The 14,034-nt window shown below is 32.4% G+C and overlaps 1 protein-coding gene across 2 annotated transcripts in view; it reads left to right on the plus strand.

Annotated features, from left to right (window-relative positions):
* NBEA (neurobeachin) overlaps positions 1–14,034 on the plus strand; it is a 740,071-nt gene that overhangs the window by 65,778 nt on the left and 660,259 nt on the right. For both annotated transcript variants that reach the window (XM_066236595.1, XM_066236597.1), the window contains exons 3-5: positions 3,222–3,322; positions 3,559–3,654; positions 12,530–12,651. In XM_066236595.1, the coding sequence (XP_066092692.1) occupies positions 3,222–3,322; positions 3,559–3,654; positions 12,530–12,651 (319 nt within the window). The remainder of the gene's footprint in view (positions 1–3,221; positions 3,323–3,558; positions 3,655–12,529; positions 12,652–14,034) is intronic.

The raw sequence follows: 14,034 nt of genomic DNA on the forward strand, positions 1-14,034 counted from the left end.
TATAGGTACAATAATACAGATTTGTTTAAGCTACTTTGATTTAAAAGAAATAAATAGAAATGTATGGAAAGTTTACTTTTTGTTATAAGGAAAAATCAGTTTGCAAATGGAAGGTGACTTCTTCTGTATTAGACAAAATAATTACTAATTTTGCTCTTCCAGGTTTTAGAAAATAATGTGAAATAAGTGTTATGAAATTACCAGAAAAATAGACTGTATTTTCTATGTAGTAATTAAACTTGAATGTAATTAAAAACAGTATATATTGTATTTCTGTATAATGGGCACTTTATCAAATTTTTGGAACCCTGTCCTCTTCAATTTGGCATACATGGAACTGGCAGGAGGAACCAAAAGTCTTAGGATAATAAGCTTGTTTTAATTTTTGCAAGTGTCCACTTTACTTGACAATTTTAGGAGAAACATTTGTATGAAAATAAACAGATATATTGTGGAATAGAATACAAAATTTTAAGATAAAATATTAATTATTTGCTTTTTTATGGTATTTCCAGTAATAACTTTGAAGTCTGTGATTCTTCACCACCAATTCTTGACCTCACTGCAAGGTCGTTTTCATTTTGGTTAGATGCTCTGAAGTATAAATTGTTTGAAAGATGGTCCCAGAAAATAAGTTTAGAGTTTAAAATGATTCTCTTAAGCTCTGAACTTTAGCATAAGTTTCTTCTCATGTGAGTTTTTATAATTCTAAAAGTGCTAGTGTGACTCCTCACAATGTCCTATTTCATTCTTAAAAGTAGAGAATTCACTATGATATTTTGGTTTATGTTTTAATTAATAGTAGTAGAGCAAAAAATTAATCAAGAAAGAATGGAAAGTATATATTAAAGATTAGTGCTTTTGTAAATTTAAACTATATTTAAAATTTTTTATTTTTTAAAGAGTACGTTGAATAATTTTTAATTGCTTTTAAGATGGCATCTACATTTAGAATAATTTAGCATTCTTTATATTTGTTACTAATGATTCACTTTGAAAAAAAATTACATTCAAACAAAATATCTTTTTAATGTAGTTGTACCATTTCTGTAAATTCTAGCATTGTTTAGTAAGAATTTATCTGTATAAACATATGTACACATGTTTTATTGAAGATTGTATAATCTTTGAATACTTTATTTGGATTTAAGCCCTTAATTTCTTTCGTTTTTCTTTTTCTCTTTGTCAGTAGTAAAGTGGCTACCACTTTATAAAGTGCATTTTGCAAAGCGAGCCACAATTACATACGTAGTGGTTACAGGTACATGATTTGAGGAGCATTGAGATGGAAGGTGATAGTGTGATAGAACCATAGAAATTCATATCTTTACATGCTTATATTATGTAAAGCTTAATTCTCGTATTCTTTGTTCTCATGATAACACAAAATTCTCATTTTCTGTTTTAAGTGTCAGAAAATACCTCTCCCTTACTTTTCAGTAGTGAAATGAAAATTTAGATAACACACTGATGAAGCACCAGGAGTAAGAGAACACGACTAAATTTTCACTCTGAATATTTTGTAGCATGTTAAGTTCAAAGAGATACTTTTTATTTAATAATGTGAAGGTATCACTAGAAGGTAGAATAAATTGATAAGAGAATTTCATAGTTTTAGTATTTTTATCTTTAAAAATCTGGTTGTACAGAAAATAAAAAACCTGTTATAAAATTAAACTGAGCTGCTTGGTTATGTTATATGCACAGTAAATAAGAAAATTCAATGATTATGTAATTGAATATAAATTTAATAGATCACTTTTTGTGACATACATAGGTGAGATAAAGATTTGGAAATAGAAATTACATAGTTCAAAAAGATATTCATAGGTAAATCTTTAAGAAATTTTCTGTGAAGGTTGCCATTGAATGATTGTTTTATATTAGAGTGTTCAGATGCTTGATTTTTATCTAGAATTCTTTTATGGAAACATATCTTTTAATATTGTGTTATTATGAACATTTTTGTTACTTGAATGATGAAACATTTTATTAAAAATTCTCTCTCAGAAATGGCATATCCACTGTCACAATTTTATCAGATTCTTTACTTGTGACTGGAAGTGAGAATTAGGTAATTGATTATTGGTGAAAATATCCTATTAAATTTCTATTTTGAAATACATGATAAATATTTTTAAACTCTCAAAATTTAATTATTAATCTATGTTATTGGATAATATATTTTATATATCAGTAACTATTTCAACTTACCCAAACCTAATCTTAAGTTAACTTTTTAGACTGTATATGCATTTTGAATATATTAACTTCTGTAGTACCTTTGATTCTTAGGAAGTGTTTAAGAAATTACAAAAATGAAGGAAATATATTTAGATGTTTAATTTCTTACCAAAACAATTGTTAGAAGTATGACTCACAAAGTTTAGAGATGAGGAAGTAATCAGGGACAAGGGATTAAATGCATATTTTTTTTATTATTTGGTGAGCTGGTGTGTCTCTTATATGCACAGAAAAACACATCAACATAATGGATATCAGTAGTAATAGGTCTCAGTGATACTTCTTTTTAAAGACTCTTGGGTAAAAGTGAGGCCTCTGAAGCCATATTTCCTAGGTTTGAATTTTGACTTTAGCACTGGTTAAATAGAGTGTGTTTGTGGGAAATGTGATTATCTATGTGGCACTTTATTTTTCAAAGGGATAGTAGTATTTACCTTATAGGCCTGTTATGAAGATTTGTGAAGTTAATATATACAAACCTCTTCGAATAATGCCAGATAAGGAGTTAGTGCTCAAAATTGTTGTTAATGTGCCAAGGAATAGTTCAAAATAATTTTCCAAAAGAAAGTATGTTGGGCTATCAGTTTTTTATTGAAAATAACCAATTTAAAATGTTAAGTCTTTGTGCCTTTGCATATTTTTGCTTACCTTTCCCTGCAGACAGCAGGATTTTGTGTGTGTGTGTGTGTGTGTATTCTGGGAACTTAAAAAAAGTTATTTTATGTATTTTCTAAGAAGACTTAATTGGAATGGTACAACTGATGTGGAAAATTTCTAGAACCTACATATAATAGTTTGTTGGGATTTTTTTGATGACTTAAAATTAATTAGAATGACTATTCATGAAGATTTTAGTTATATTATTATATATATGTTGAAATTTCACTTGATAACTTCTGTTCTTTTAAAAAGCATATTATCTTGACAGATGGCACCCTCATGACTAGAGTTCAGAATAACTTTATTTTCCTTTGAAGATCTTCTAGTTGATATGTTGGGGGTTCTTGCCAGCTACAGCATCACTGTCAAGGAGTTGAAGCTCTTGTTCAGCATGCTTCGCGGAGAGAGTGGAATCTGGGTAAGCTGTGGGCAGAGGGAAAGCTACCGGTATCAGTACATTAATACTTAATGTTTAACTGTTTGTCTCTGGAGAGCTATAAACTTGAATTGGTAATGGAAATTGTTCGTCTTAAACAGTTACATGATTTAAAATTAATTTTCTCTCGTTAGAAAAATAATTCAGTGTCTAACATGATATATTAGCTATCTTTGCTAAATTTGTACAATGCCATTTCTTTTCTCTTGTTTCCTCAGCCAAGACATGCAGTAAAATTACTATCAGTTCTTAATCAGATGCCACAGAGACATGGCCCTGATACTTTTTTCAATTTTCCGGGTTGCAGTGCTGCGGTAAGTTTGAAATATGTATGTTTATTTTTACTTATGTATTTTATTTATGTATTTATGTATTTGAAAGTCTGCTCTACTAAGGTATAATTTAAATATAATAAAATTTACTAATTCAAAAGTATAGTTTGATAAGTTTTGAATAGTTTGGTAACGATTACCAGTCATGATTTAGAACATTTCCATCACCCTCCCCCAGTTTTTTGTTTGTGTTGGAAGCCAATCCGTTCTCCAGGCCCCCCCCCCTTTCAACCTCTGATTTATTTTGTGGTTGTTTAACTCTGTCTTTTTTAGAACGCATATAATTAAAATCACACACTGTGTAGTACTTTTGTCAGGCTTCTTTTATTTTATATTTTTGAAGTTATTCATGTTGTAGCTTCTCGGTAGTATATCCATTTTTTTTTTATTCTGAATAGTATTTTGTGGATATACCGCATCTAACTTAGCCATTGACTAGTTGATGGGCATTTGTGTTTTCACTTTGGGCTTTTACTAAGTCTGTGGAAATGCTTCCCTCTATTGAGTAAATGCATAAGAGTGAGATTTCTGTTTGTGTTGTGTGTTTCATTTTTTGAGAAACAGACAAATTACTTTTCATAGTGAAAAATTTTGCATTGCATTTCCATCAGCAGTGTATGAGTATCCTGGTAGAAGTGCATCCTGGTCACTGTCTATTTTTAAAATTTGAGTTATTTCAATGATTATGTAGTGGTACTTCATTATAGTTTTAATTATGTATTGCCCTCATGATTAATAATGTTGAGAATTTTTTCTATGTGTTTTTGGCCAATTGTATATCTTCTTTGGTAGTGCTTGTGTTCAGATCTTCTGTTTATTTACAAAAATGGATTGTCTTACTATCCTAAGAGTTAATTGTATATTTGAAGTCAGGTATATATAATTTGTCAGGTATCTACAATTCTGAAGTCAGAATTGTATAATTTGTCAGATATGTATTTGTCAAGTAATTATTCTCAATTTATGGCATATCTTATTTTCTTAACAGTATTTTTTTAAGTATAAAAGATTTTAATTTCAATGTTCATTTACAATCTTTCTTTTACGGCATCAACTTCTGTAATTGAAGAAACCAAAGTCACGACATTATTTTTCTCATAGTCTTTTTACTAAGAGTTATGTTGTTTTAAGTCTATGATCCTTTTTGTGTGAATTTAAAAGGTATTATGTGAGGGAAGGTTGGAGGTCTTTTTGTATTGTATATGAATAGTGAATTATTTCCTGATTGTTGAAGAGATAGTTTTTTTCATGTTTGATTATGTTGGAGCTTTTCTCAGGAACTATCTGAACTTTCTGTTTTTTCCTTTTGTCCTATATAGCTATCTTTATGCCAGTATCACATTATTCTTTTTATTGTAGCTGTATAGTAGTTCTTGAAGCCAGGTAGTATAAGTACTCCAAATTTGTCTTTTATTTTAAAAATAATAATTTTTTTCCTGAAGTTAGAAGCAGGGAGGCAGTCAAGACAGACTCCCACATGCACCCGACTGGGATCCACCTGGCATGCTTACCAGGGGATGATGCTCTGCCCATCTGGGGCATTGCTCTGTTGATCCTTAGTCATTCTAGCACCTGAGGTGGAGGCCATGGAGCTGTCCTCAGCGCCTGGGCCAACTTTTGCTCCAATGGAGCCTTGGCTGTGGGAGGGGAAGAGAGAGAGAGGAAGGAGAAGAGGAAGGGTGGAGAAGCAGATGGGCGCTTTTCCTGTGTGCCAGAAAATAATTTTTGCTATACTAAATTGTTTGCTTTCCATATACATTGTGAATAAACTGGTAAAATATTTTTAAAAAGCTGGCTATGATTTTGATTGTATTGTGTTAAACCTATAGAACAATTTGGAGGTAACAGATCTCAACGATATTGAGTCTTTCAGCTCATTAACACAGTATACCTCTTCCTTTATTTACTACTCTGTTCTTTGATTTTTCAGTACCTTGTAGTTTTTAGCGTATAAGTCCTAAAAAGTAATTGTTACATTTATCCTGTAATATTCCATATGGCTTTTTGCTAATAAATGAAAATGCTAGGGATGTTTTTGTATAATGGCCTTATATGCTGAGACCTTGGTACTCACTAGTTCTAGCAGTTTTTTGTTTTTTTTTTTTTTTTTGTAAATGCTTTAGGATTACTCATAAAGAAAAGAACTTTATCTGTGAATACAGCCAGTCTTGTTTCTTACTTTACAATCAGTATGCCTCTTTAGTTCATTTCATTGCCTTACTGCACTGGCTAGGACCTTTAGTACAATGTTGAGTAAAAGTAACGCTCTTGACTTAATCTCAGTCTTAGGGAAAGCATTAAATATTTCATCATTATTATGTTTTTAGTTGTAGATATTAAGACATCTCCTTTGTCACATAGTGGAAATTCCTTTTTATCTCTATTTCCTGGAATTTGTAAAATTCCAAAAATCAGTGTTCAATTTTGTCAAATGCCTTTTCTGATTATATTGAAATCATTATATGGCTTTTGTTCTTTTTTTTTTAAAGATTTTATTTATTCCATTTTTAGAGAGGAGAGAGAGAAGTGGGGGGAGGAGGGAGAGAGAGAGAGAGCAAAGGGAGGAGGAGCAGGAAGCATCAACTCCCATATGTGCCTTGACCAGGCAAGCCCAGGGTTTTGAAATGGCAACCTCAGCATTCCAGGTCGAAGCTTTATCCCACTGGTAGTCAACCTGATCCCTGCCGCCCACTAGTGGGCCTTCCAGCTTTCATGGTGGGTGGTAGCAGAGCAACCAAAATATATATAAATAAAAAGATAGATTTAACTATAGTAAGTTGTTTTATAAAGATTTATTCTGCCAAACTTGGCAAAAATCTGACATAATGTACTTGGTAAGTAATTATTATTATATGCTTTAACTTGTTGTAACTCTGCTTTATAAATTTTATAAAGTAAAGTTACTTCCTTACTTTATAAATCACCATTACTGTGGAACCGGTGGGCAGTTAGAAAATTTTACTACTAACAGAGATACAAAAGTGGGCAGTAGGTATAAAAAGGTTGACTACGCCTGCTTATCTCATTGTACTTCCACAGGTCAGGCCAGTTTTTCTTCTTAATCTGTGTTAATGTGGTGAATTACAATGACTGGTATTTCAGTGTTAAACCAACCTCTGCATTTCTTTGATTAAAATCTACTGATAACTTTGTACTAACCTTTTCATATAATACTGGATTTGATTTGTCAACATATTGCTAAGGAATTTTGCAATTATTATTTTTGAGTAATTTGGGGATGTATTTTTAATTTTTTAAATAATAACTTTATCTGATTTGAGTGCTAGACTATTATTAATTCCTCATAAAGTGAGCAAGGAACTATTTATTTTGCTCTATTGAATTTTCGTAAAATTCGTATTATTTATTCTTAAATGTGTCCTAGAATTCACTATTGAAACCATTTGAGCTTAGAGTTTTATTTTTGTGAAGGTTTTAAACTGTGGATTTAATTTGTATAATAGACACAGGGAAGTTAACGATTTTGTTTTGGGTAAAATTGGTATTTTGTGTTTCTAGTAATTTGTCCAGTTAGTATAAGTTGATGAATATATTAGCATAAATTTGTTAATCATATCCCATTGCTATTCTAGTAATGTCTGTAAGGTGTGTAGAGTGATGCCTTTTCTATTTCTTTTTTTTTGTGTGTGTATGTGTGACAGAGATAGGGACAGACAGACAGGAAGGGAGACGAGATCAGGTGCGTTCAGGGTGGTTAGGCCGTAGACCAGGAAGGGAGCGAGATGAGAAGCATCAATTCTTCATTGTGGCACCTTAGTTGTTCATTGATTGCTTTCTCATATGTGCCTTGACCAGGGGGCAAGAGCAGACTGAATGACCCCTTGCTCAAGCCAGCGACTTTGGGTTCAAGCTGGTAAGCCTTGCTCAGGGCAGATAAGCCCACGCTCAAGCTGGTGACCTCGAGGTTTCTAACCTGGGTCCTCTGCATCCCAGTCCGATGCTCTATCCACTGTGCCACCACCTGGCCAGGCTCTTTTTAAATTTATCATACCGCATGGTCTTCCTGGTCACTCTAGCTATAAGTTTATTCATTTTGTTGTTCTTTTCAAAGAACTAGCTTTCCCAGTCTGTTTGATTTTATCATTTTTTCTGTATGGTAGCATTGTAGAGACTGAATAATTCTTGACTAGGAGAACTGTTTTTTGTTTTCTTAGTTCATTGCTGACTTTATACAAAATATTAGCACTTTATTATGGAATAGGGTTACAGTGAACCTATAATGAAGTAATACACCATTTAAGTAAGCACACTTTGGTTATTGGTACTTAAATGTACTTGCTATCTCCCATTTGATTTACCATTCCTTTAATTTTATGTGTTTGCCAAAACACTTTGTTACTGATCTTAAAGTTATAGTGTCCACTTATTGCCAAACAAAAATAGGAAGTTAAAAGTCACTTTCCAGAGGGAAGTTAGTAATTTTAAATGTCATATTGTTAGTGTAGAACACTGTCATTGTCTCTAGGGAACTGAGGTTCTCATAGATGTGATAGTTTATTTACATACATCTATTCATTTTTAACTTTAAAAACTGCTATTAGTCTGACATCTGGTAGATCTCAGTCTAAAGGGTGAGAATCAAGAGCAAAGTATTTTGACAGAAATGTAAGCACAGTGCTGTCTTATTTATAGAATTAACAGAATTGAGCTAAAACGGAGTGAATAACTTTTAATAAATTGCCTGAATTGCCTGAGTTAGGTTGCAACTCATTCTGATTTTAGCCATTTGACCACTAAATGCCTGAAACCTATGAGTATTTTTAATCAATATATAATACATTTTACACACACATATACAGACATGATTTTATTTAAATGTTAGTAGTGTATGTTTGAATTGTTTTTATTCATGGATTTGATGGATTTACACTATTTACCAACCCCACCCGCAGCCTGGTTTTCTCTGCATCACTTATCTTCAGGTTGGATAGTTTGGATCAGTAATTTATTCTGTGTAGTGTAGGAACCTGGGAAGGAACTAAAAATTTTTACTGATTTATTTCATTACAGTCATACAAGCTATGTAAATACTGTATCACTGTTACATCAGTTTAGGAAACTGAGATTCAACAATGTCACATTGTTCAGGATTATAAACTGGGGACATAGTCTGAACCAAAATTTATCTGACTGTAAATCCAGGGTTTATTTAACAACAGATTGGCTTATTTCCAGGCATGTTACTTCTACCATTGAACTGCTAAAATTTCAGATAGGAGCTGATTTAAAAATTCTTACTCTTTTAGTGTTGCTGATAATCTGCTTCTGAATGAGCATGAAACAGTGGCATCTTAATAACAAGAGGGCACATACTATTTGGGTGTTTTTTCTAGGATTTGTAACTTTTGGCTGGGGCAACTGGCCTGGAGCTCAGGACCCTCCCTGTTAGGACAAACCTTCCCGTAGTGAGAGTCCTTCAGGACCCTCAACTGCCACTTGTTCCTGGGAATGGTGCAGGCCTTTCTGTGTTTCTGCCCTTCCTACCAGTCTTGGTGTGGCTTCTTCTGTGATCCTTGGTTATAGACTTCTCTTCGTTTTGTCCAAAGTTGGTTTTTCAAGATGGTTGTTCTTAAGTTAAGTTGTAATTCAGTTTGGTCCTTGGAGGTGGCAGTTTGAACGTCAGCCTACTCCTTTGCCATCTTGGAATCTCTCTTATTTTTATTTTTAAAGAAAACACTTAAAAATCTTTGCCAACTTGAGATTTTTCATTGACCACATAATGAATGTCTTCTGTCTGATGTCACATGCTGGGAGTTTAAATTATATTCCTTACCCTTGAGGAAACCTAATGGCTAGACAGATACAAAAACAAGCTTTTTACAGTAAGCTACTGTAGAGTTAGGTTCTAAGTGCTATGGGAAAACAATGAAAAGCGAAACTAAGCTAAGATGAAGTCCAGGAAAGTGTCACACTAGATCTTAGTGTTGATGGATGATTGTGATTTTGCTGGAAGAAGTCTTTTGAACAGAACCAATATTATCTACCAAAAGGAGAATTGTAACAGAAAATGTGGGGCTGTCATATTTAGGTATACTTTGGAATGTGGAGTAAAATAGTGGAAGTAAATAAGATTAGAAGGGTTTGGTGGAGCCATAGTGTGTTTGAAGATTCTTGTAAAACCTGGAGACACTTCAGCTTTATTCTGTATGTGGAAGATTTTTAATATCGAAGCTATCTTGTATTTGCAAAAGGTCATTATCCTTAAAGCCATATGAAAAATCTGGAGGAATGGATCAGTTATAGGATCATAATAGATTATTACCTTTTATGTGATAGGAATTTGGCTAACTCATATGAAGATAAACTTATATGTTTGTTGACATCAAGTCAAGTAATCAAACATTTTTTCATTTTATACTTAGAATGGCTAGATTTTTGTAATTGCTATTATCAACTGAATACTATATTATTTCTTTACTTATGAGTGGATCTGAATCCATTTTAGTTACAAATTTCATTGGTTAGGTTTATTTCATTATTTATTTAGAAAATTAAATTTAATGGGGTGACATTGATCAAAAAAATGTACATAGGTTTCAGGTAAACATTTCTATAGCATTTAAACTGTTAATTATATTGGGTATCACCAAAAGTCAAATAATTTTCTGTCTGTCAGCATATATCCGTCCCTCTTTATTCCCCTTCCTCCAACCCCCTTCTCCAAATCTCCCTTCCTATAGTAACCATTTTCATTTTTCTCTATATCCATGAGTCTCAATTTTGTATGCCACCTGTGTGTGAAATCATATTAGCTTTTTCTAGTTTACTTATTTCACTCAATATAATCTTCTCAGGGTCCATCCATGTTGTTGTAAATGGCAATATGTCATCATTTCTTATGGCTGAGTAGTATTCCATTGTGTATATGTACCACATCTTCTTTATCCAGTCCTCTATCAAAGGACGCTTTGGTTGTTTCCACGTCCTGGCCATCATTAATAATGCTGCCATGAGCATTGGGTCGCATGTGTCTTTGCATATCAATGTTGTCACGTTTTTTTGGTAGATACACAGTAGAGGGATTGCTGAGTCATAAGGTAGTTTTATTTCTAAATTTTTGAGGAACCACCATACTTTTTTTTTCATAATGGCTGTACCAGTTTGCATTCCCACCAGCAGTGAATGAGTGTATCTTTTTCTTCACAGCCTCGCCAACACTTGTTATTACGTGTCTTGTTGATAATAGCCAATCTAACAGATGTGAGGTGGTATCTCATTGTAGTTTTGGTTTGCATTTCTCTAATAGCTTGTGAAGATGAGCATTTTTCATATATCTATTGGCCATTTGTATGTCTTGGGAGAAGTGTCTGTTCAGGTCCTCTCCATAATTTTTAATTGGATTATTCGCTTGTTTGTGCTGAGCTTTGTGAGTTAATTGTATATTTTGAATATTAACCCCTTATCGGAACTGTTGTTTCTAAATATCATCTCGCATTTGGTTGGCTGCCCGTTTGTTTTGTTGGCAGTTTATTATGCTGTGCAGAAGCTTTTTACTTTGATAAAGTTCATTTCACTTATTTTTGCCTTTACTTCCCTTGCCTTTGGGGTCAAATTCATAAACTGTTCTCTACAGCCAAGGTCTGTGAGCTTAGTACCTATGTTTTCCTCTATGTAATTTATTGTTTCAGGTCTTACATATTTAGGTCTTTGATCCATTTTGAATTAATCTTTTTGCAGGGGGACAAGTGTAGTCAAGTTTCATTCTTTTGCACGTGACTTTCCAATTTTCTCAGTACCATTTATTGAAAAGACTTTTTTTTCTTTATTATGGGTTTTTGTTTTCTTGGTTGATTATTTGTACAAATAAATGTGGTTTTATTTTGGCTTTCAATTCTGTTTCATTGGTCTGTTTTTCTGCCAGTACAATGCTGGTTTGAATATTGAGGCTCTGTAGGGTAATTGAAAGTCAGGCTGTTTGATACCTCTAGCTTCATTATTTTTTCTCAGGATTGTTTTGGCTATTCAGAATTTTTTATGGTTTCATACAAATCATGGGAACACTGCCATGACCACTCATTCTGACTCCGTTTTGGTTTAGTATGTCTCCTTCCCCTCAATCTCACCACTCCTCTGGGCAGAAGAAGGCTCAGTCATGCCAACCCTCTTTCCTCTCTGGAGCCAACTGCAAGTGCTTATTATCTTCTACCCCCATTCTCAACCCTTCCCACCTTTAGTCTGTTTGGTGCACGGATTTTTCAGGAAAGTCTGTGAGCCCAGCTAGGGTTCCTTCACTGTATTTATTATAGCTCGTGAATTTGTTGAAATTTCAAAGAGAGATCAGGGATATCTCTAACACTGCCATTATTCTCACATTCGATTACCTTTTTTTTTTCATTAACTTTCTTAATAGTAGTAGATCTCATGCTTTCCCCTCCTTTGTTTTACTAGTATGAGCATTATCCCTTAATACTTAAATATCTTCAGTATTAATCCCATTAATATTCTCTCACACAGTTATTTTTGAACTTAAAGTGTCAACCTCCTTTAATCAAATGAAATATTATTGAAAACCTGACACAAACCATAAAAAACTGAAAATTCTGAAGCCTTTGTATAAGGAGCTATATATTGGTGAAACTGGAGGAGTATTTATTTCTTGGAGTCTGAAACCTATTATGTAACCTAGGGATAAAACTTCATTCACTAAGTACTTGAAAATGTAGCCAGAAATATTTTTAAGTTATTTTCATAAGATAATAGTATATCTTTATATTTTCCATGGTTTTCTGCTATTTATCCTTTGACTACTTTTTAATCTGTAAAATCAGTATTGATCTTTGTTATTGTCACATTTTCTTTAACTGATACTTTTGTATCATTTTTCATTGCCTTGTAGGCAATTGCATTGCCTCCTATTGCAAAGTGGCCTTATCAGAATGGCTTCACCCTCAACACGTGGTTTCGTATGGATCCCTTAAATAATATTAATGTTGATAAGGATAAGCCTTATCTTTATTGGTAAGTAATATATTTAACTTTAGTACTTTTGTCTTAAGCATTTCAATTTTTGAATATTTAGCATAGTATCAAAGCAGTATTACATTATATATAACAATATATATGTTGAAAATATGTTAAAATGATAAAGACATTAAGTCAATTTTATTAATTTATTGCTCTTGCTTCACTATTTTTTTTCCAATCACAATTTCTGTTTTTCAATTATAGTTTAATAGTCAAGGGTTGTAGATCTTCTCTGTATTTTCTATCAATGTTGATCATTTGTGGAGTTCTTAAAGATGTTGATTCCTGCTCAAGGAGAGGGAAAAAGACCAAACTCCTACCTGATTTCATTGACTTTGCCTTTTTACTTACTTTGTTCTGTGAACATAATTAAGATATGTTCTAAAATATTAGTAATTATAATCATGTAGGAATTTATGATCAGTTACGGTAATTATTTGGTAGATAACTAACAGAATAGGTTGCTCAACCCAATGATAGATTGACCTGTAAGAACTGAGAGCTTGTAATTTTTGTTTACCAGTAGTTACACAGTGATACCATCAAACTTCTGTTGATTGCCTTACTAAATAATAGGTATTGTAAGTGTTACAAGAGTATTATCTCACTTAATACTTGGCAGTTCTGAAATAACACTGCTGGAGTTAACGTCCTGTCTTCACCACTTGCTGTTTATCCCGCACCTTTGTGTCTTCAACTGTAAAATGAAGATAGTAATATTACCTATCACATAGGTTTTAATGAAAGAGTAATATTTAAAGTGCATCTTCTACAGTGACTTTTTCTGAAACGTCACTGTGAAAATATGATCTGTTAATAGCTGGTAAACTCTATTTTAAAATTTTAAACAAATATTTGAACTTCCATCCATAAATGGAGGTGAACTTCAGAATGGTCATTTTGGAAGAGCATAAATTTATTTCAATAATACTGTCATTTTTCAAAGCATATATAATTTTTTTACATTGAGGTTGATTCACATCTAGAAACAATTGCTTCTCTAAAAGAAAATAACTATATTTCATAGTTACATAATTTTCTTTTTTTACTAAAAAAAATGTACTCCTTTACTTGATTACTGACATTATTTTTTAAAAGTTGGCTCTGACAGTTTCTTTTTAATTTGTAAGTTATTTTCAAAGATGTATTAGAATTAGGGAACAAGTTGTTTTTGAAAACATTAACTGTATAAATGATTTTTGTATTTGCAAATTTCAGGAAATTCTTAAAGGTAGATATAATCAACTTGCTCGCAAGGCTTTTGTGAGCTATTAATTTGTTTTCCTGTATTTTGATATTTTAAATTGAAATTTTAAATTGTTCTGTAGTCTTCTATGTTTTGAATTTAAATTCTTTTCATTTTCTAAACCTTTTATA

Source organism: Saccopteryx bilineata, chromosome 6 (genome assembly GCF_036850765.1).
Source record: "Saccopteryx bilineata isolate mSacBil1 chromosome 6, mSacBil1_pri_phased_curated, whole genome shotgun sequence".
In the NCBI taxonomy this organism is placed as follows: Eukaryota; Metazoa; Chordata; class Mammalia; order Chiroptera; family Emballonuridae; genus Saccopteryx; species Saccopteryx bilineata.